Source organism: Rutilus rutilus, assembly GCF_951802725.1.
Source record: "Rutilus rutilus genome assembly, chromosome: 2".
NCBI classification, from domain to species: domain Eukaryota; kingdom Metazoa; phylum Chordata; class Actinopteri; order Cypriniformes; family Leuciscidae; genus Rutilus; species Rutilus rutilus.
Genome location: NC_140210.1, coordinates 27,411,800 through 27,436,615, shown reverse-complemented (window position 1 = coordinate 27,436,615; position 24,816 = coordinate 27,411,800). Strand labels below are relative to the sequence as shown.

The window sequence follows — 24,816 nt, the reverse complement described above, 5'->3', positions numbered from 1 at the left end:
AGTGACCATAGACCTGCATTATATGACTGACAGACAAGAACGGTTTGACCTAAAAATATCAAAATTGAAACTACTGCGGAAACAAAGACACATACATCTTGGATGCCCTTGAGGTAAGCTAAAACATATCAAAAATTAATTTCAAAGTGAACTATCCCTTTAATTTTATGAAGCGATGAGAATACCTGTTGTGCGAAAAGCAATTGCAATTGCAAAAGCAATGTGTAATTTTTAAGCAATTGGACTAGTTTGTTGAACCATGCACGACTTCCGCCGTTATTTAAGTTAATTTTAAGTTAACTATTTCCTTTAAAAAGCAGTTTTCAGGTGGTTTTGCAATGTGAACATGCTGATTTTTCTACAAGGCCACCAAGGCCGTAGTGTTCTGCAGTTCATTAATTACAGTGCTCTCAGCACTCATTATTATAGTCTGCATTAAACTGACTGTATAGCTTAATAGCTCCCCAGGACTTTGACCCTAGTTAGGCAACAGTTTACTTTTATATAAGGCATCACACAAATCTGCATGATTATACCCACATAAACACCTGGCTGTTTGCTGCTGTTTATTAAATGATCAAAAAAGCATTTGCACACACCAACATATGTACAGTAAGCACACTAGCAGCGAGTAAAGGCTGGAATACACTACATGAATTTTTAAATCTGAAAAGGTATCATACACTTTATAAAAGGTTACATAGGAAAAACAAGATCATACACTAAACAATTGAGGATCACCCACTTCCAGAATTTTACATCATTCTGAACTCAGAATAATACAGAAGCATGTGCCTCGTTTATCGAAGACGAATGACAAATGAAAACAATGTGTTCTAAAATTGGCTCAAAATATCAAACATGTTTGATAATGATATCTTCCAACTGGATGAAATCATGCTCATCGTACTGTATATGCGATTTTCTGTGAAATCTGTTAACTCTGCTTTTTGTGACTGGCTCGTATATGTCGGCAACTAGCATTGAATCTTTGTGTGGGTGTTTAAATGTATTGTAATGTACAATGTAAAGCGACCTTGAGCTATGGAAAGGCGCTATATAAATAAAACTTCTTCTTCTTCTTTCCTGCAAATCAAGGCAGAAGTTGTGTGGTGTATTCCAGCCATAAAAGTTTAAGGACACTTACACTGCACATCAATTCTAAGAAATGTAAAAAAAAAAACCAAAAACTTTTGAATCCAGTCTATTTAATGTTGACCAAGGGCATTTAGAATTTCTTGCCAATAAAAAAAGCACAGTGACCAATACTGAATTTTTTTTTTTTTTTTTTCTCACTGCAAACTCTTACCTGGTAAAACAAAAGTAGCTCAGAGTCTGTGTGCTAAGATAAAGCATAGCACTTTGATACTGTGAAGATTAACCTCTGGCACAGCTTATCTAAGTGTGCCGCTAAACACTCAAATCTTTAGCACAGACTTGCTAAACTATATTTCGGTTTTGTTGTAAGTGTTTCTACATGTGTTGTCACACCAAACGCGTTTTTCAGGTTCGAAAACGCGAGTCGCACAGCATAGTCCCGATCACACAGAACGAGCAGTATGTTGCGTTTTTTATGTTGTTAGGCAACCACCGAAACAACTGTCCTGTCAGTCAAGTATATGTCAAATTAACTTTATTTACTTTCTGTTAACATTGTGGTAGTTACGGTTTGTGAAGTCGTTAAGCTCCTGGTAACCCGCGAGAGCACCACAAGTTTATCCTCCATCATCGCACTCTCCGGGCGTTCAAAGCAACTGTAGCTTTCATAACTACAACCAGAGAATGTCTAATAAGGCGAGAAGTTTCACTCTCAGTACACTTCCGGCTTCTGAACTGGTTGCAGTTCCACTCTGATTCCATATGAGGGCGCTCACAGGACGAGTGCAGAATGAATGGAGGTCTATGGCGCTATACCAACCAAAATCCACTTTTCTCAGGATAGAATTTTTTGTCTAGTAATTTGAATGTTGTATTCGAAAGGAGATGCAAATAAATTACACATTGCTGGGTGTTAGATTTTTTAGAGACACTTATTTGCTTAAAAAAATGTTTTAAAGTGTCAATGACGTCATACACGTCGTACGACCAGAGATACTGCTTTACGGCAATCCTTCAGTCACTTTGGTGCTTTCGCGCTCTGCACTTTATTTTCTCTCGAGGCATCGACAACACAGCTGACACAGGTAAACACACGTGCTAGACGAGTTTTTGTTTTGTTTGTTTCTGGTCCCGCTTCGGATGCCACGATGCCATCAAACGGTATCTCTGGTCGTAATCAGTCCTTCACTGACCAATCAGCGTTCATTAGCAGAATGCTAGCGTGTTATGGGCAACAACAACTCAACCTGTAAGAAATCGAAAGGACATAAGTACTCGTTCATTCAACTTTCGACCTATAACCCATGTTGAACTTGCAAAACCTACACTCAAATCTGAGATTTCTCAACGGCAATCGGGTGAAAGAGACACATTTAGCCGTCTAGCCCCATAGACTCCCATTCATTATGCACTCATGGCGATCGCCCCCAGTGGAACTCTGGTGGAACTACAACCAAAATTCGGTACAATAGGACTTAATAGGGAGTGGGCAGGCTCTCCGTAGATGGGCTCTGCTACAACGGAAGGCCCGTCTCTCCATTCATTCGATTGGACAGTGAAAAAAAAACGATGACGTCGATTTGCTTTTTTTTTTTACTGCAAAAACGCGAGGGGCCTGGGGCGCAAACACTGCACTTTCTCACTTTCTCCCCCTTACATGCTATGTGCACTAAAGAGTGGTGAAGAATACTAGTGAATTTTGGACTGCACTACACTGTTAAACAAACCTGTTAAAACAAGTGGTCTGTCCATAAAACATGGCCACATGGTTTGTATGTAAATGGTCCAATCATACACACAAAGATAAAACCCCAACAGAGTAACACATGACATTAAAGTAATGCAATAAACATGAATTAATAATGAAAAATGGAACACAAAGCACCATAATTTACATTACTGAAATAAGAAACAAAATTATTTATATAAAATGTCATAATCATGTTTTTTCTTTAAAAAAAATCATACATTTGACAGTATTTTACAGTACATAAATACAGTACAACTACATAATTACATATAGTATATGGTAATGTAAGTTACAGTTAACCAATGAACAAGTTTTCACTGTATCAATCAGCCGTGGCTTGTCTGTAAGGGCAGGTGGGGTAGCCCCACCAAAATATTCATCCAAACATAAGGGACTTTTGCACCTGGTAGTTCTAGGAACTTAATTCTAGGAACTAGCCACCAAGGTGGTTCCCCGAGAACTAATGGTTCCCTTAGGTAAATTTTCCTGGTTGCATTTGCACCGCTAATATTTTTGTTTAAGCACCTGCATGAATTATTCAGTGAAATCCCATTCATTATTTGAGCTGTAAAGAATTATTCTACATTATTCTTTTCTAGGTGGATGAACTTCTGGTTATGTAATACTGACAAAGGAATGCTAAGAGCATATTTATTGTGGGATTAAGTGTTGGTTGGGCTGGATGCAGGATCAAACATTCCCTGCATTGATTGCCCATCCATGGCATTGTCTTCAAATGCAACAAAAACTTTCCAGTGCACTGGAAATAAGTTTCTTCATAAAGAATATTAAGAAAGAACCGTTTTCTCAGTAGGAGAAAACCATCAGCACAGCAGTTGCTGTGATGCTGACAAGGAGCCAATGACACGCCAGCAGTGTGGTTCACATGGCTAGTGGGGCTGATGACAGCCTGTTACGGCTAGCATGGTTTAGACAGAGACTGAAGTTAAGACATGGTTGAAAAGGGAATTGAAGACATATGAGAGACTGTGTTCAGACTAATTGTCGGGTTATGTTGTGATTGTTTGTTTTGTTGCTTGGAAATGAAGCCTCGTGGTGTAGAATAATGTTAGCTAAATGTCATAATTGTACAAACAGATGCTACACTTGCTTTAAAGAACAGCTGGCATCGATGCAAATTTGTGTCTTTAAAAAGCATGACATACAGTCCCTCCCCATATGCACTCATCTATGTCTTGTTTATGTTTGGACAGTTTTTCTGTCTCTGACACAGGTAAGCTTGTGAACATAGTTTGTTTTACATTTGGACAAGTCTGTGGGTTGTAAGGTTAATTAATTAGTAATGGATAATAAGTAATGTCTATACTGTAGATAAGTCGGTTTTGCTTCTTTTAAAGCAGAACTTGGCAACTCTAGCGAACTCTAGTCACTTCTTCGCTGATTTTCCCTTTTGTTGTCGCATGTTTTCCCCACGAGCTACCCCTACAGCTGTGGTGGGCGTATATTTCACAACACTGTCGTAAAAAACTCACTTGCGGCGGCCTCCTCCCCCTCTCTACCGCTGCTCATGTGCGTTTGTTTTGATTGGAGCAAGCCAACTGTATCGTGTAGAGCTATGTCTACCCGAGGTGGGTAATACATCATACATGCGTGTGTGTTTATGTTGAATTGCCGTAAAGCAATTCGTGTTTCACGCTCGTTCTCGTTCTCGTTCTCGCTTCTCGCTTCTCACGAGACTTCCAATTTCTATCTTGCCGGGACGGTAGTCCCCAAGTTGCAAGGTTGGTTTTCCGCCTGGGAACGCTGGGGGGAGCAGGGAAAGTCACCAATATCACCAGAACAGGTTGTTTAACCATCCAAATGATTTCTAGACAGTTTTATTAAGTTAAAAAAGTTACTAAGTTCTGCTTTAACCCTCTAGTGCTCTTCGGTAATTTTTTTTTTTTTTTTTTTTTACTTCATCGGAATAGTACAAAACTTGGTAAAGGATTTTGCACTTGCTATGTGAACACACACAAAAAATCATGGTCATGATTCAAAAAGGTTAAATGGTCCGGAAAAAATAGTCACACTTGTACTACTCACGGTCAAAAATGACCCCATTGGAAATGAAGAGACGTGAAAACTTTTGGTACTGCCGCCAAACAAAATCTTACTGAAAGCACATTTTTTGAGACATCAAGCTAAAATTTGGAACACAACTTGTTTAGATTTATGGTTTTGATTTTCTTGCAGTTTTAGAGTAAAATGTATTTTTGAAAATTTCATTTAAAAATTTTAAATAGTATTTTTGTGCATTTTCTATAACAATAAATGTAAACTTCTTGTTTAAGTTCACTTTTTTTTATTACTTTTTTTAATTCAGCAATAATTTGCCACATGTCATCTTTAAAAAGAGGTCAAACTTAAGCCTGTGCTCTAAAGAATTCAAGATTTACGACAGTTTAAGTTGGAAATTGAATTTCTGTAATGGGGCGAACAAGACGAGAGACGTGCGGATCCATATGCAAGGCTTTATTCCAAAACATGGCCATAATACAGGCAGGGTCAATAAACAGCAAACAGGTATGGCAGAGGCATAACACACAGTAATCCTTAGGGCAAGCGTGGGTAGACGATCGGCGAACAATACCCAACAGGGGCAAGGCAAAGAGAGATAAAAGGTGCAAACAGAGGGCTAGGCTATCCAAAGGGCTAGGCTAAGGGTGAATCCAGGAAACACGGGCAAGAATCAGAACACAGGAAAACACAAAGGACAAGGCAAGACTAAGATAACTGGAGGGGCTCTGTAGCGAAGCTAACACTAGGGGAGTGCTAAACGCAATTCAGTACTCGGCAACAGGGAGAGAAAGTCCAAGGCTTATAAAGAGTGTGAGATAGTGTGTGATAGTTCTCAGGTGTGAGCGTGATTAGTGGAATCAGCTGTGTGTGTCGTCAATGAAATGAATGATGGGGATTGTAGTGAAGTGCAAGAGTCCATGCTGTGAGTGGGTGACCTCTGGTGGTGACCAACCAGAAGTGCAGTGACCAGATTCGTAACAATTGTCATGTCTACGCTCAAAAAGTGAATAACTGGATTACAACTACAGTGTAAATATAATGTAGTACCATAAAATTCTCTAAAAATACAAAATATTAAATAAAAAAACATGATCAAACTAAAATATAGTACATTGATTTCACTGGAATAATAAAGATAAAAATAAAAATTGGTCATGTTTGACCGCCATGCGAAGAGCACCAGCTTGTTTTGTCTTAATTTGCATTTTAAATAATTTTAGGGCACCTTTGAAAGTTTGCTTAGACCTCCTAAGGGACCCTGGACCACTGGTTGAGAACAACTGATCTATTTTGTTTTACATTTGGATAAGTCAGAAATTTTGTTGCTTTGGGGCAACTACTTGTAAGGTTTCAAGGTTACATTTGTAAGGTCACAGCCAGCTATCATCTAAATCTTGGCAGACTAGATCTGCTATGCTGCTGCTGCTGCTGCTAGCATGAGTGAAGGCTACTCTTGAAACATGCACATAATTACAGGCAACAGGATACATGTTGCTGCTGCAGGGAAAGTATATGGAGAACCACTTAGCTGATCTAAGCAGGTGGTGCTGGGGAAGCAGGGGATCAGGATAGGAATGATTAGGTTATGTAGATAAGACAAAAATTGGCCACTGTGCCGGCTTTTGGAGAGCTAATTAGCTGCTTGGAAGAATTTCATGACTGAACTGTGCATTTTGCTTTACTGAAATGAGGCAGTTAAATACAAATGTCGCCTCTTTAACTCACTTGGGGCTGACATGCCTTTGAGAGGATTTAATGATCATTCTCTGCACGTTCGATTCGTTACAGGCCTTCTGGCTTTTATAATAGTGTGCAGGACCACGGACAGCTCAGGAGTGTTTGCAGGATTGCTGGATCTTTTTGTTGCTGAGTGATCCAGTGAGCCTCACACATGCGTTTAGAGCGACCGCTAGACAGCACGTCAGTGAAGAAAATAGCTTTTATGTGCAAATACCAGATTCCTCTGCTTTGCATATTAATTATATGTGATTGTAAGACATGTAGACTTTTTGTGTCACTTTTTTACTTCTTCACTACTACATTGCTTGTTTTCTGCTTGCTTAAAAAGGCATAGACTTGATCATTTGTGAGGGACTGGATTTTTAACCATATATAATTTTACATGTACACGTTTAGGCATAAATTATAGTGACTGGAATTAGGATAAATATAATTTTGGTCTCCCATCCGCTGTTTTGAACATCAAATAAGAAATAATGATACGCCGTGATACATTTCTGTGTAGATAGGTTCATTAGTCACTCATCCCTGACACTCACCTTCAAAACAAATTAATTTGATTATGCAAAATGATGCCTATTAAGTGCCACTTCAGAGAGAGAAAGCGTGTGTTTACTGTGGTCTGCATGTAAATGTTAGGACCTTCTCTTTCAACATCAAAGGCTGTGACACTCTACAGACACCAACTGCCACCCACCAGGGCAGGAAATGACACGCAGGTACAAGAGAAAAGGTAGGAGACCAGGGTTGAGTAATTAGCTAGGGCTAACAGATGATTGATGAGGGGAGCTACTTCAGTTTCATGTACTTATTATTTTTCCCTTTTTCCTCTGAAAAAAAGAGGAACGTTTAGCCCTGGGCACTGCACTGAAATAGTCCTGTCTGAGTGAGCTGACAAGAGGCAGGAGAGTGGAAGAGCTCTTTAAATACTAGCCCTAAAGAACAGACAGGAACTGGCTGCTTGACAGATAACTGTAATGTCTACTGCAGTCTACTTTATCCGCTACTTCATTTCAAACATATGCGGTTATTGCAAGTCACCCTGCCATTTTTATTTCATTTATTTCGTTTCCACTACTATTCACATCTATTGGGATATTTACAACCTCTATTTCCTGTCCTCGATTCTGATTGGTCGAGTTGAACAGAGCCGGGACTTTTTACTGTTTGTAACAGTCCCCTTGTTTGTGTTGGTGAGTTCCAGACAAACTGTCAGTCTGTGTATTAGCACTGGGCATTTTTCAGGGAATCTTTCCGGTTACATCGTTATGCCAGCAGATGGTGTCAAGTGAGTCACTGAATCATTCATTCAGCTGATTCATTCAAAAACCTTTATTCATTTAGGAATGAAACAAGTGGTTAAATGAGTGAGTCACGGAATCATTTATTCAGTCGTTTTATTCAAAAATGCTCATTCATTCAGGAATTAAACAAGTAACTGTCTTTATGAATTAGTCACTGAATCATTCACTCAACTGATTCGCTAAAAAGCACAGATTCTTCCGGGAACGAAAACACCACCTTACTGTATGTACGCACAATGGCTCTGCAGTGGCTTTGTTTGGAACTATTTGCATTGACAGACAAAGTACCTCCTTGTGCCTAAAATGTAATTCAATATTAAATTCTTGTTCAATGAACTGGTGTCTACATTTTTTTTTTTTTTTATATATATATTTTAATATTATTTATTAGTATTTCGAATTAGTTTTTATTTTTATATTTTAATTTGACTTTAATTTTAGTCATTTTTTATGTGTTTGTCATTTGTATTCGTTTTTTATTATTTCACTTTAGCTTTCCATTTATGGTAACATATCACCATATTTGCCTTCAAGTTTTAGTTTTATTTCAATTTGTTGCCAAGGCAACATTTCATGATTTAGCAGAATTAATAGTTAACAATAACAAAACTAGTATAAAAGCAGTTTCACACTTTCAATTTGTTTCACTGAATATTAGCATGACTGTGATTACCCGCCGCTTGTGCTAACAGTCGAAGCGTAGCCATACTGATATTTGTAAATGCAGCGCTCTCGTGTGACGTTGCTTAATTATATTGTTCAGGAAGAACTGGAGATACGAGCAAATCCAGACATGAAGCAATGACATTGCCATATGACAGCCTATGGAAAACACTGCCCCTGCCCTCTGCCCTGTTTTCTCTGTAGCAGAGCTCAGCCGCTGTTTCCGAGTGGAGAGCAGGTCAAAGGGTGAGGCGCCCCATCACGCCCACTGCTTTCACACAAACGCTGCACTGACGCTGGATGAAGCCTTTAACCTCTGTTTTATAAGCCCCTTCTCATACGGTCTTAAATTACAGCTTCTTCTAGTTTACTCGGGTAAGTTCAGACAAAATCCAGCACAACCACATGGCGCCACTTGAAAGGAGTCTCAAGAGCAATGCACAGCTCCAATTTTCAGTCTTACAGTGGGAAAATTCTGTGAACACATCTGATGAAGATGATGCTTAATTAGCTCTACTGATAATTTTACAGAAGGAAAGTACAGAAAAGAGGGTGGTAAAGTACAGTATTTCGTAAGAATAATGATGGTCTCATCAATGCTATTGGGTGCAAAGCTCTTTGGTAACTGCACACGGCAGCAAAGACTGTTCATCTAAGTCAAGGGGTCAGTCAAGGTTGTATTTTCTCTGATCTATTCAGTTCTGTCGACTTGTATTAGGTCAAAGGAATGTGTTTCATAGGCCTTCAGGCAGTTAAGCTCTATGTTAGATGACTGCAGTTTAAATTTTACTTGGTTTTAGAAGATGGGTTTTATCTAAGTTTGAGTCATTGGTCTTATCGATCCTTTTAATACCTATGTATTTACAGTCAATATAAGTTACTTCAGCCTACTAAAAATGCTAGTACATATTACTGCAAATGTAGCTTGAGGAATTTTTTGTGAATGTCTTTGTTGCTTATTTTTTATTATTTTATAATAATTCTTTATTTTGATAAAATGTGTATTTTATTTAGTTGTGTTTATTTTTTCTTTGTTTATAAATGTCCTCAATGTCTCTTGGATTCTTTACCTTCATATAAATGTAGGAGATTACAGCAGCAAGAAAGTAAGGAAAGAGAAGGAGGGAGGCATGAGAATTTTCAGGGAAATGGACAAAGTAATTGAGAAAAAGACAGTGGGAACCAGACTAGATGGAGCAAGAGGGATAAAGCTAATGTAAGGGAGAGGGAGAGAGAGAGAGATCAGGCGGCTGAAGTAGAAGTCCAATAATCAAACACAGATGTCTCCCACCCCTTATTTGAAGGGGTCAATAATACAAATCTCCTGGCACAGTTATTCTCTGAACAGCGGTTTCCCTCATGCCATATTTCATATTGATGATGAGAAATTAGGGTTATGGTACTTAGAGTTTGAAATATTTGGAGAAGGGTTTCTGATTAGTGTCTAAACAGAGAGATAAAGATAAAATCAGATAATCATCTGATTATCAGATCATCATTTGAATTTTAATTTAATGTTGAATCTTAAAGACAAACGACATAAAATGAATTAACTCTTTCAATAATTTTTTTTTTCTTCTTCCTATTGTCTTTTTTATAGGTTTGTCCTGGTGTTTGGCTGCTTGGTGCTGTCTGTCTTCTCTACCATTCCAGATCACCAGGAAATGGCCTCTCATAGTCTTCTGATCTTGGTAAGAGCTTAACTAGTGTCAAACTTAAACCAAAAAAATTAATAAAAATGAAGCATGAAAAGAAAAAACATTGGATGAACTCTGTGTTAACTCTACTGTAATACCGCAGGTAATTGTATGTTTTGAGCCTTATATAATCTGTCACAGCATGCAGTGGAATCTAACAATTCAGATTTTATGGGATAGTGTAACTTTTTTTATACATTCTATATGCAGCTCTTTGCAGTACTTTCCTCTGCCATCCACCAAATTCAGCTAGCTTATGATGAGTCTCCACTTGAATTCAATGTTGGTGATATGTTAATAGTACCATACAGCAAAGGTTAATATAGTTATTCAGATCAGTCAAATCAAAATATAACTGCAACCAAATATGCCCCACTATTGTTTGTCAGAAGTTGATCCCTGGATTTAATACAGTATGATGGAACAGTGTCAATAGTTATTTGATTACAAAGCATTGAAATAAGCCTGCTACAGGTGAGAGGCTGGATCAGCGGATCAAAGGCTTATGTTATGCAGGTTTCTGTTCCTGGAAGTCTGCTGGTTTATGTACTGGTAATAATTGCCATAAAAAATTGACCTGATTCGTTTATTGACTCAGCTGACACCAAACATGATATGTATGATGTTGATGGTCTGTAGTCAGAGCTCTGAGGCTAAAGCTGCACACTTATGTGATCATAATGAAAGATATTTTATTCAGTGACACTGCTGCCTCTTTAATTGAAAATGCAAAGACAGGATACAGTCAGATAATAGTGGTCTTTAAATGACTTTGAGCTTTGTGAATTCTCTGTGAAATCATCCAAAATACACTTTTAAGTGTTTATTTTATTGTATTTTATCATTTTGCATATATTGCAATTACAGTATATATCTTTAAAGGCAGATTAAAAAAAGATTACAGATTTTGTAAAAAAATTACAAAAAAAAATTTGTTCATACATCATTTGCCTGATTCATCATTTTATTCCTAAAAACTTCCTAAAAATGTAATTCCTTAAAACTGTATTTTCTTTTTTTCTGGCTGTTGAGAGTATTAAAGGGGTCCTATTATGCTTTTTCACTTTTTCTTACTTTAGTTAGTGTTTAATGATGCTGATTGAGCACTTTTCAAGAACTACAACAAACGACTCGTTTGGACTACAACACACTTTTCCCGGATCTTATGTAGTCATAATGTTCCTCATTTAAATAATCCCCGCCCACAGAATACGCAAAAAAGTTGGCGAGGCCTGGATGAGCTGCGCTAAAGAAGATGAAGAGTGTTTTCGCTGTTATTTCCACCCCGGGTAAAAGTTTGTCCTAGGGCTGATGAACTTAGAGAGATTAAAATGTGTTTTTAACACTGTTCCTGAACATTATAACCTCAATCCTTGTCTGTGCACTGCACATTTTAGGGAGAACAGCAGACAGACAGAGTACAATGCACAAAAGCTTCTCCTGAAAAATGTAGCTTTTCACATTTTGTTGGGACAAACTGTTGTTTATGGATCACAACTTTTTTGTAGTTGTGTTTTCTATTAACAGTTCGAATTGTAAGCTTTATGTAGTTGCTATGATAGCTATGATGTAAATGAAGGGCAAAGCTTTGTTGATGTATTGTTTACTGTAGCTTCTGTAAGCTCTTGCTTTTGTAAGACCATAGTTTTCCAACAAATTTGATTAAATGTTGTAGAACATCGTATCTATAAGAAAATTACAAAAAAAAAACATACCACTCTGAAACGTCCTGTGAAATCCGTCCTTGCAAAGTTCGTGCTTGAAATCTTTTCTGGACGATGCTCTTTGTTAACATTGTCAGGGTCCGAATCATGCTTGAATTTGTTTGAAATTGACGCCATTGTTAATATTTAAATCTGAGTAGAGCTCGCGGTTATGAAGGGGTGTGACATTTCCCGAACATGCGCTAAGCGCTGCCAATCACAACACACTGGGCCAGCTTACCAATCACAACACATTTCGTATTTCGGAAGGAGGGGCAACATCGAAAATGACGCGTTCAACCAGACTGGAGATAGATAGAAGCTGTAATAATGTGAAATGTGTGAAAAATAATGCGTTTTTTTACCCTGGTAATCCAGAGTTCTCGCGAGAACACAAGTTGAATTTGCTCAGCGAGTTACTCTGGTGTCGAATGATGCTCATTAAATATGCCCCTCGATCTGAGCTGCACCAATCACATTGGGTTATCTGATATAGGCGGGCCAGAGGCGAGCTAAACAGATGACGACAGCGCTGTGACGTCAAAGTCATTAGTAAACATTGCAAGATGGCTATGGATGAATACCAGTTGTTTGAAACGGCTTTGGCCGTTACAATGAACGAGTTAGACTTGGCTTTTTATCTAAAATAGGAACAGAAGACGCCACTCGAATCGTTCCTTTGCAAGAAGGACGTTTTTGCTGTTTCGTCGACCGGATACAGTAAGAGTATAATCAGAGAATGTCTAATAAGGTTAGCTCCGCTGGTAGCTGGGGTTTATTGTTGTGATTGGTCGTAGTGTTATCCAATTGCGTGCAGCGAGATTTTCAAATGCACGCTTGGTGTCGCCCCTCGAGCTGGGCGATTTTCATTAGTCGACGCCAGACCATAATCTTTTAGATTTAGGTCTGGATTTCCAGGCTAGCGTTTTTTAACAATCAAGCATGAAAACATATTTTAGTACACCCTAAAAACAAAATCAAGATTTCGTAAAAGGGCATAATAGGACCCCTTTAAGAATTTGACAAAATGAAACAAGTATTTTGAACCTGCATGGCTTCATCCAATATTTGGATTTCTGTTCTGTAAATGTATGTAAATTGATGCAGTTTTAATTAGATAATGCATAATTTGCATATATTTGTACATATTATCTCAGAAAACTTGTCATACAAAAATATGTTTTAATGTACTGTGATTAATCAACTCGGGAAGTATAATGATGTCAATTAGGCTAGTTTAAATGTTTTACTCTATTCACCTGGGGTGTCTTGACTTAAAATGTTATGCACTGTTGTGCACAAGGTACAGTACTTCCCTGATTGTGCAATTCCAGGACTGATGTATGTAATGTAGTTGTTTAACAGTGTTATCATTTTAGCAACCAACCACAGATGACACTAGTACACACCCACACAAACAAACTTGAAAATGTCTTTCTTTGTCTTTGTAGGAGTTTGTGATGATCGTTGTGTTTGGGCTGGAGTACATCATTCGAATCTGGTCTGCTGGTTGTTGTTGCCGGTACAGAGGATGGCAGGGGCGACTTCGCTTCGCAAGGAAGCCCTTCTGTGTCGTAGGTGAGCTTTCAATGAACGTACAAGACTAGTTTCCCTCCATAAAATCAGAACCTTTTCATGAGTCTTTTCATGGTTATAGATTGGGGTTTCGGGACTTTTTTTCATTTCTAAACAAGGTCATAGAGTGAAATTTGACAGAAATGTAAAAAAAAAATTGACTTGTTGTGATTTTGTTCCTCATTATTTTCTTTTTGGTGACTTGCTATACAAGGAATATTTCAAAGTTGGAGTACAAATGCTCTAGAGTCACAATGTTTTCTGTAGTAAATTGAATAAACAAATGAGTAAAACTGAGGGTAAAAAATAAAATTAAATAAAAAGTAAAATTTTCTCACCAAAGCCAATTTTTACTTGCTTTTGGTAGTGTAACTCTGTGGTTCTCTCAGGAACAGGCATTAGACTCAGTTTGACGGAACAAACTTAAACTTTTAATATACATATGCAGGACCAAGCAGACAGGTAAGCAGGTTAGAGCAACACACATTACACATCACGTAGATCGGACAAACACTGACTGAACTGAAGGAACATAAATGCAAACACAGATGATGATATTAAAGTGAACACAGGTGACACAGATGAACCGATAATGACGGTGATGAAGACATGTGACAGCTGAAGACAGGCAGACAAGTCCAATGAAAACAAACTAAACAGAACACAACTGTGACAGAATGCCCCTCCCGGCAAGGCACGTCCTCGCGCCGTGAGGACAGAGATGAAGGTGGGGTTTTGGAGGAAGGAGAGGGGCAGGCGAAGGGCAGGAAACAGGAGTAGGCGAAGATCTGGTGAAGGCAGGCAGATTTCAAGGAGAAGAAGAGGGGTTTGGCTGAGAGGTGATGGGTCCAGAGGGAAGGATCACAACCCATGGTGGAGCCGATGGAGGGAGGAACCATGGAGGCTGAAGGGCAGGAGGTTTTAGGGCGATGACGGGCAGAGGCGAAACCGATGGGGGAGGATGACAGTGAGGAGACGGAAGTTTGCCGGGCCATGGTGGAACAGAGGGTTAAGAGACACACGGGGAAGCCGCTGGCTCGGGTGACTGAGGTGTAGACGGGGACACAGAAGGGTGCAGTGGAGACAGAGGGACTGAGGACCAAGGAGGAGCAAAAGGGAGTGAGGAGTCCAATGGAGCCGGTGGGACTAAGGGACAAGGGTGAGCCAGTGGACTGATGGGCCGATGAGGAATCCTGGACGCAGTGGTTGGAGTCAGATCCAGGGCATCCACTGTCCATGATGGCGCTGAGGACTGGAAGCCCCTCAGCAAGCCCATCATTCCACTGGTGTCTTTAGGATGACAGCTGGATGAGAGGTGGCGGGAGAGGGAGGTTGGGTGAGAATTCAGGAACAGACTCAGGAACCGATGGAGAAGGATGACAGGGAGGAGATGGAAGTTCGCTGGGCCATGGTGGAGCAGAGGTTTCAGAGGGACATGGGGAAGAGGGGATGAGGGTTTCGTCGCTGAGGGAGCTAGTGACGGCTCAACGAATAAAGTTCTCAGAAGGAAAAAAAAATCTGGCAATGGCAACAAATTTAGCCCTGTCGTCCATATGGGCTGGGCTGATCTTCTGTAACTTCCCAGTGTCCCTCTGAACCCTCTGCGGCGGTGGCCATGACAGGATGAGACTCAGGAAGGGTGGTCTCGGCGGGACGAGACTCTGGAAGGGTGGTCTCGGCGGGGCTAGCCTCAGGATCGGGCGTGGCGGCGGCCATCTTGGCCGATCGCGCTGACATCAGCGATGGATCTGTCATGCTGGATATCAGTCTTGGACGCCCAGAGACCGATCTGGTAGCAGGCCTGATGGCTGGCATGACTTGAAGACATTCATTTGGTGTGGTGATTTCGATGGCTGCTGGTGATGGTGGTTGTTTTCTGGACTGGGACGCGATGCTCACCAAACACCTGCCGATGGCTTCCATCCAGTTCAGTCCAGTCAGGTGTTTGGGAGGTCAGTGGCCTGGTGGAAATTGACCCCGATACAGAAAAGCAGCTTGAGGGTTTCGTCGTCGAGGGGGCTAGTGACGGTTCAATTTGATATAGTTTCAAACTTTTAATATACTGTACATACGCAGGGACAAGTGAGCATATGTTAAAGAGACAAACACACACACACCATCACTGGTTATGGGTTGACAGTTCAGATAAAAAGCTAATATTTGGTGACCTTAAAATATTTAGTTAGTTAGTTTGTGGTAGTTCTAAATCACATAAGTTTATTTAGTAAGGATGCATTAAATTGAAGTAACAGTAAATATTTTGTTTCAAAAGATTGCTATTTCAAACAAAGGCTGTTCCTTTGAACGTTTTATTCATCAAATAATCTTGATTTTTTTTTTTTTTTATTGGTTTCCACAAAAATATTAAGCAGCACAATGTTGTTGTTTTTTAATGTGATAATAAGAATAATTTTTCCTTGAGCACAAAATCCATACATTAGCATGATTTAAGAAGGATCATGTGACACTGAAGACTTCTGTAATTATGCTTAAATTTCTGCTTTGCCATCAAAGGAATAAATTACATTTTAAAATGTATTAAAATAGAAAATTACTATTTAAATTGTAATTAAATTTCACAATATTACTTTTTTTACTGTGTTTTTGATTAAATAAATGCAGTCTTGGTGAGCAAGCATAAGTGACTTATATAAAAATATAACTGTTCCCAAACATTTGAAGTGTACACATTCCTGTTCTCTTCTATGTTGTATTATTATTATTATTATTATTATGTTTTGGCAGCTATTTGTAACACTATTAATACCGGCCACCATTGCAAATGCATTGCTTTATCTAGCAACTTTCATTCTTCCAAAATGACACAAACCATGTTCATTCCTTAGTAACCAAGACAACAGCCTCATAACTGATACCAGTAAGGAACTATCTCATGCCTTTTAAATAATGTTACTGTACTTAGCCCTTGACCTCAAACCTTTTACTCAGCATACTCCAGCTGTGTCTGCCAAAAAAAAAAACAATGACCCCTCAACCTGTCTAATGTTCTCCAGACTGTTGTTACACAGTGTGAGCTCATTATTACTGGCTTTGCTTTTAACAAGGTTTTACTTTGTTTAAGTGTGTGTAGGTGCTTGTGGTGTATGTTCTTAAGTGCTAACACTTAGCCCTGGCCCTATCGATCTAAATGACGAATAAAGAGAGTAATGAACATCATTAATAATGAGAATAATGTGTCTGTGTGTTCAGACCATGCAAATGTTGTCTCATTCTACTCCCTAGTTTCCTTTTGTTAATATATTGTGAACACTAGCAAAGGTCTTGATGCCCTAAACAGCAGTGACACCGATGTCTGACACTTAAATTTACACTTGCTCTCATCCTTGACAGCTTGGATTGAATATTTTATAAATATCATAGTGAATATTTAGACGTGAATTCTGGGAATTTATAGTGAGCAAATGTCTCTGTACTGGAATAATTTTGACAGTGGGACAGTTCTAGAAATAGTTGACTCCCTTGTTACTATGGAGCCATTAAAACTTGTTAAACCCTGCAAAACAACCACTTAAAACATTATTATTATTATTATTTTATATGTATTCTGTTGGGTTTTCATGTGAAACATTTGAGTTAACAGGCAGGGGACACTCATTATTGGTGTTACTAAAAACTGCTGAAGGGTTTTCCTGCAATAGCCTACAACAATATCACATACATCATTCTTTCTCTGGCAGGGTTCATTCGTCAGTTTAACACACAAACACCATCTAATGGAGGCTAATGACTTGTTGAATCAATTAGGAAACGTACACTTCATTTAAACTTGACAAAGCAAAATAAACCCTGCCTGAATAAGTTTATTCTGGAAACAGCTTCCCAAACCATTTGTTGAAGAAAAAAAACAACTTAAAATATTCCACCAACAATCAAATGCTGTGCGAATGCAGTAGTTCCTGTGCATGTAGCTACTAGACAGTTGTTAGCAACAATGTTTACCCTCAGGTCAAGTAGGGCCTCTGGGTATAGAAATATTCACTCATAATTAGTTTTAAATGATTGAATGAATCACCTGCTATTAATTCGTAGTGGCATTCTATTTCCCTTAAGATCATATTGATGAAATTGGGCTGTAAATGTGTGTGTGCAGTATCAAGTGACTTCAGCCAGAAATAAATTGAAATACAATTATGTTTACATGCTATAAAAAAGTATCTTCTTAGACATCCAATTATACCTTCATTTAGCGTTGAAGTTTTACATTCATCATAGAAGTAGCCTAATGTTTATATGACAAGTTAGTTCACCACACACTATTTAAAGAGAAAACATGTTTCAGATTTCCTTTGCTGGCATAAACCTGTCAAATTACTGTAAATATATTCTGTCATTCAGTTTAAGCCAAAAAATATTAACCTATTATACTGCATTGCAGTGGCGCCCTCCTCGGTTCAAATCACGTTCCGGTTCAAGTTACGCACCGCAAAATGAGAGAAAGGGCACTTTACTATTAGTGATTAAAAGAGCAGGGGCTCGAGCATTTTTTTTTTTACATTTTTGTACATGCATGGCTCGAGCATTGCATGGACAATTTAACTTTTCACTTTTCAACAGGCCTGATTCTGGAGGATAGTGCTCTCTTTCATGTGAAGGACTTATGTATTTTTCATTGAGTTCATGAGTCATCTTTTTACTTCATCCAGCTGGATAAAGGCGTCATAATTTATACATATAGTGCACTTCTACACCCCTAAATAAGCATTTTCCCTCCCAGCTCGAGGCTCCCTGAAGACTTTAAGAACACATGTAATGTGATGATTTGACTTAGAACGACAGACTACAGCAGAGAGCAGATGAGTGAGGGAGCTTGAAGGCCCATTTGCTGGAAAGTTTGAGTACATTGACTACAAAGAATATAAGAAATTAGAGGGGGGGTTAGAAAGAGAAAGAAAATATTATTGCAGTTGAGTGCTTTTGAGTTGTTTGTGTTCTTTGAGGGTTTAATGTCACGTCTCCAAGTGGATGTGGTTTCTGTGTGAACTTCCCGTGTCCTTCCTTTCTTTCTGTCTCTTTCTCCCTCTTTCCCCCTCCCTAAGCCCCCTTTTTCCACAGAATATGGGCAAGATACACTTGCAGAAAAAAAGTGTGCAAAAATTGTTAGTTAGCAAAAAATTGGAAATCTTTCCAATTAATTAATGAGAAGTAAATTGTCTACTCTGAGCTGATGAGATGTCATTCTCATTTACCTGAATTAAAGTTCATTGACAAATTTTCTGGGTTTTTTTTCCAATTTTGAATTTGCCATAATTACAGCAGACATTCTGGAGAAAATATAATTGGTGGCCTTCAAATCAAAAAGGTTGAGATCTATTAATTAATGGATGCTTTTGTCTAATGGAAATTACAGCATAGTTATTACAAGGTCTCCTAAGAAGTCGCCGTTTTCACAGATTGAACCAAAAAAGTCAAATGAAATGATGCAGGTTAAATAGCCTCACATTTTAAAACTTTTAACATTTATCTTGAGAAGGAGAAAGTGTAAGTTTCCTCAAAAATATTATTGATGGGCCTGATCATCTTGTAGGGATGTATTTTGTGATAATGGTCACTCAAAATCAAATTGTCCTGAGGACAGTGTAACAAGAAATAATTATTTTAGAATTTTACATACTGTACAGTTAAAGCTCATACAAATGGTGAATGACATCTTCTGCGATCATGTTAGGACACTTGCTACTCATGTAAACTTTGTTTTCTGTTCTCTTCTCTAACCATCAGACATTATAGTGCTGATTGCATCTGTTGCTGTGGTTTCGGCGGGGAGTCAAAGCAACATTTTTGCAACATCTGCACTGCGAAGCTTGAGGTTTTTACAGATCCTGCGAATGGTACGCATGGACCGCCGTGGAGGAACTTGGAAGCTTCTGGGATCTGTAGTTTATGCACACAGCAAGGTAAGTTTATTGACTAGTCATCATCCAGAATTATTTGCTTAATTATCTTGGTTATAAAGAGCTTGGAAAAATTCTAAATCACACATTGTTTAACAGCAAAAACTCCTGTGTATCCTGTGTATTCATAGCCATATCAAAAAGTACATTTTGTTCTTTTGTAAATATTTTCCTGCTGTGCAGATATCCTCTAAATGTCCTCAGTATCTGCTTCTCCTTCTAATAGGAATTGGTCACTGCCTGGTACATCGGATTCCTTGTGCTCATCTTTTCCTCTTTCCTGGTTTACCTGGTGGAAAAGGAGTTTAATAAAGACTTTGCCACATATGCTGATGCATTGTGGTGGGGCACGGTGAGTCTCCACTCCCCACATCTCTGCACAATGGTGTATGCTCTCTTGAGTCATAACAAATAATATTCTGACCTGTAATTAGCTTCACAAAACAAGTTATTTATATCTGATGAGGTGCTAGACATGTGTTCTTGCGACTCTGATGCATTATTACTGGGTAATTTTTTCCGGCTCTAGCTAATGGTCAACATTACTAGAAAATTGCAAGATGTGCTAGTTTCAGTTTAATATGATCATTGACATCAAATTTCAGTTCTAGTTTCAGGCTCACCCTTTTTCAGCCTTTTGTTCATTGCCTTCCACCATGTTTGGGGTATTGAAACCTTTTCCATAAAGGTTATACAGAGGCCCATTAGATTCCATTTCCATGGAGATGGAAAGTAATGATGGGACAAAATGACAAATGCCATCTCTGGTCTCGCTTGAAAGCCCTTGACGCTTCATAGAAAAGACTTCAGGTTTCATTCAGATTGTTTCAACCCAAAAGGAAAAGACAAAGGCCACATATATGCATAAGTGAAGAGATAAACCCATACAGATATACAGTATAGATAATCATTTAATTGGGGGGGGGGGGGGGACATGGCACAATGTTCAATGCAAATAATACAGTTTACCAGGTCATTGTGCATAGTTTGAGTAGCTACATCAAACACATCCTATATCCTTTGTTGTTGAGGTCAATGTCAATCAAGATTTATGCTAATTTGACCTCAAATTACATCTGTCACTCGGTAGAAGCTAGCCAAATTAGCATGGACAAGTTGCTTGACATGCCATCATCCTCAAAAACCATTAACAAAATTACAAAAGGTAAAAAGAAAAATTACCCAAACTATATTAAATACCATCTCACCAGAATGGATAAACATGGTTGATGTCAACCATATTCTGTTTTATGTAATGAATTAATGGTAGGTTAAGATTAAAAACAAGCATGAATTTGCAAGAAGGATTTTTTATTTTATTTTTTCATTAATTAGATCACCCTCACTACTATTGGATATGGAGATAAGACTCCTAAAACCTGGACTGGACGAATGCTGTCTGCTGGTTTTGCCCTGCTTGGGATCTCCTTCTTTACTCTGCCTGCGGTAAACTTTGCACGCATTTTCTCATACCTTGTTCCCTTACACTGCTTAAAGTATTAATTCAGTGTTTGTGCATCTTGTCACTTCTCCAGATACAACACTAATAAAGAACCACATTGTAAATAATTTGCATAATTGATACAATTCCTAATGTCCTTCTTGGTTTCCAGCCTGCTCCACACAATGAAATCTTATTCGCACACAGCCATCCAGGGTGAGGACAGATCTGAAGACTGTCATCGTCTCTAGGATGGTTAAAAAAGAAGCCCGGATGTTTGTTACATCCAGGGTATGCCCCCTTGGGAAGAGACTGTTGCACCGTACCACGTCTCTTCCTCGAAGCCCTATGGGGACTACTCCCCTTACCCCACCACCTCTGGTGTTTGGTAGTCTCTGGCACAGCTACCAAAGTGTGGCGCCCGCCTTCTCTTCAAAGCCCTTTTCTCAACGACTTTTCACAGGTTTCCTGCCAGCTTGATGTTTCAGGACCCCAAACAATTGACCCCCCTTTTTCAAACAGAAATTAAGAAATTTATTCCTCTCTCACAATATTTGGCAGCATGAAATCTTTTTGGACAATGGATTTAAACAGAAAGATTCTTCAGAGAACCTTCCAGAGGCTAATAGGCTTGTGCTTGCTTGCTTGTACTTCACAACCTTATTGGCTAAGAATTGTCCAGCCTTCGACTTTACAGCTATTTACTGAGGATGCTTTTATAATCAACTTCAGTTCATCTACAGGCATATTAGGTGTGCGGTATGCTTCGCCTCTAGGCACTAGAGCACTAGGCACTAACTTCTTGGAAAGGTATTCTAAGAATGTGCCCCTTAGGTCTTACAGTTTTAGTTTGCCTGGGGAGCGCACAACAGGCTTTGTCCCTGGGTATCGCCTAAAATGAGTGTGCGTTTCTTGGGGTTAATTTTTTATACCTTTTAATGTTTGTGTTGTAGCAGGCTGGCCCTTTCCACACAATCATGGATATTATTAATGTTGAATTGGATTGAACCCAGGCTTTGACTACACTGTAATCTGTTCCCTGTGCATATTTCCCAACCTTATTGGTCAGGCATTTTTCATTATAGTGACATGGGTATTAATGTTCCCAGAGAGTCAATGCCATGACGCAGCATTGAGGTTTACTCTAAAGGGAACTTTTTAGGTTATGTATGTAATCCAGTTCCCTGAGAGGGGAACGTGACACTGCGTCGCTTTACCATACTTCACACAATGCCTGAAAACGTCTTCCCTCAGACAATTAGAATCTGGTGACGTGCCTTTCAGGCGTCTATTTATGGTCTCGTTGACACGCTTGCACTACGTCACCTGACCACGCTGTTGGCCAATAGAATTGGTGTTTTTCCACATGTGCTTCAGACACCAGCTCAGGGAACCAGAATACATACTGTATGTAACCTGAGAAGTTTACTATAGTCCTATTGTCTAATTCTAACCTATAGTATTACTGACATGGTTCTACTTCACTTGCATTGCAGGGCATTTTGGGTTCAGGTTTTGCCCTAAAGGTTCAAGAACAGCACAGACAGAAGCACTTTGAGAAGAGAAGGAACCCTGCAGCCTGCCTTATACAGGTTAGACACAAGAGCTGTGAATCTGCCTTCACATTTGGTGATATTACACAATCTTGTACAGTAGAATTTGGTTTATAGTGTCATTTTTATGACAGAGAATTTGATGGAAAATGTCATTCCTCTAAGTCAGTGGTCCTCAAATTTTTTGGGCCACGCCCCCCTTTAAACCAAAAAAAAAATCTTGAACGCCGTTGCAACAACTGTTCCCAGTTTTTTTTTATGTACTGTTACTATGATTTGTGTCTGAATGCACCCCAGTGGTTTTGTTGCCTGATAAATCTTTTATGAAATGTCTGAGACTGGGAATTGTTTCACCTAACAGACAAATAGTTAGGTTTAGTTCACAGCAAATAGACTTTTATTTGTTTGGACCAGTGTTTCGCTAGTTTTAATGTGGTTTAAATGTGGTTTTAATACCAGCAATTAAGAGTTGTACAAATCTCCTGAATTTGTTGCAAAATATATTGGAGGAACTTCCCTTCTCTCTCTGTGTGTGTGTGCGCGTGTGTGCGTGCGTGCGCGCATTGTGTTTCTGCTCACTATGTTTTACTCTCCCTAACCCTGAATAAGGCTGCGTGGCGATATTACTCCACCGATGGTAGTCGTCCTTACCTTGAGGCCACTTGGCGTCACTATGAGTCTACAATCCCTGTCCCGAGGCATGTATGGGGTGCCTGCTCTGACCGAAAAAAAACCTGTGTAGTTTTTTTACTAATCTGCTTTTTTTCCTTTTTTTCCCCCTTTTTTCTTCCCTTTCTCTTCTATGGGCTTGTTCTTCTTCTCTTTTCCCTTTTTCCTTTATCCCTTGTTCTTTTGGTTTTATATATTTTTGCATGTAGTGTGTGTGGCGTAGCTATGCGGCTGATGAGAACTCGGTTTCCGTTGCTACCTGGAAACCTCATTTGAAGGCGTTGCATACCTGCAGTCCTACAAAGTACGTACAAACCCCCTGGCAGGTGCTATTCTATATCCTCTCTGTTCCCTTGGTTCATTCATTTTTTTTTCATAAAGGAATACTTTCCTCTTTCCCTCTATTTAGTTGTTAAATTTCCCCGTGTAACTTTATTGTGCCTGTCTCCCACACAATCCATTTTTCTTTTCACATCCTCTTCATTTCAACATTCAAAAAACTACATATGTCATATGTCCATTTCGCATTTGTCTGATACATTCATTGCCATCCACAAGAATCATTATAGACCAGGTTCTATTGTAGATCTAGCTGTCCGTAAAATCACCTGATTGCAGTCTTTTTCTCAAGGTGAAAGGGAAAAAAATAAGCAAATGGACAGTAATGTTCCTCTCCATTTTGGATTTATGCCCACATTCTGTTTTATAATGGCACATTCATGGATAACGTGAATATGCAGTAGTTGTCCATCTTGGTAAATAGTATTAGCGGCAGTCAAATTGACTACCTGATTGAGAAAAAGGTTTGATTGCCTTTGCCTTGACCATGAAATGTAACTAGACCTGCTGAAAGCATTACTTTAAACATACAGAGAATAAACTAGATATTCAGAAGGGCTCCAAATACATATGGCAGATTTATTTGCTTGAGCTTCTGAATTCCTTGCAATACTCTGCATGTTTTGATTCGCATGTATATGCATTATGTTTTAAACTGGCTGTTGCTTTTGGTGCATTAGTATGCATGAAATATTTTATGATAAACTGGGTGAATCTGAATTTATGGCATGTGCAGTTTATAACAAGACTGTTTACTGTAGATTCATTTAACATCTCACATTTAAATATTTCTCTTCCTACATCACCTTTTTGACACCCACAGAAAGGATCAAGGAGAGTCATCTACAAGGTTTGTGTTATTTCATGTCCTATATATACTAGAAATAAATTACAATTGACACAGACTTAAAATTGCTGTTGTTATACTAGTGTAATACCTCATTTGTATTGCACACTGTGACTTTATATCCCAAAAATGGGCCTTTATTTCTTGTAATTCAGACTATATTTCTAGGAATCATTAGATTATAGTTCATATCTTCTAACTGTGTCTTTATACAGTATCTCAAAATGTGACTTCATAATTGGCAATATGACTATATTATTCCTCATAATCATGACTTTTTATCATAATGCAAATTCAAATCTTGCAATTTGACTTTATACAGTTATATCTCAATTACGACTTTCTTTCTTGTAATTGCTACTCACAATGTTGTTTTATTTTTTCAAAATTGCTAATTTATGTCTCACAATTGTGACTTTATTTCTTATATGAAACTTAATCTCGAAATAAATTTTCTACGTTTTATTCTGAGGTGTAAACAGGCTGCCATATTTGATCAGTAT

The 24,816-nt window shown here is 38.7% G+C and overlaps 1 protein-coding gene across 1 annotated transcript in view; it reads left to right on the top strand.

Moving 5' to 3' along the window:
• kcnq5b (potassium voltage-gated channel, KQT-like subfamily, member 5b) overlaps positions 1-24,816 on the top strand; it is a 116,704-nt gene that overhangs the window by 80,083 nt on the left and 11,805 nt on the right. Inside the window, exons 2-9 of the mRNA XM_084394704.1 lie at positions 10,178-10,268; positions 13,429-13,555; positions 19,292-19,467; positions 19,691-19,816; positions 20,800-20,910; positions 22,402-22,497; positions 23,337-23,431; positions 24,290-24,316. Of these exons, the coding sequence (XP_084250830.1) occupies positions 10,178-10,268; positions 13,429-13,555; positions 19,292-19,467; positions 19,691-19,816; positions 20,800-20,910; positions 22,402-22,497; positions 23,337-23,431; positions 24,290-24,316 (849 nt within the window). The remainder of the gene's footprint in view (positions 1-10,177; positions 10,269-13,428; positions 13,556-19,291; positions 19,468-19,690; positions 19,817-20,799; positions 20,911-22,401; positions 22,498-23,336; positions 23,432-24,289; positions 24,317-24,816) is intronic.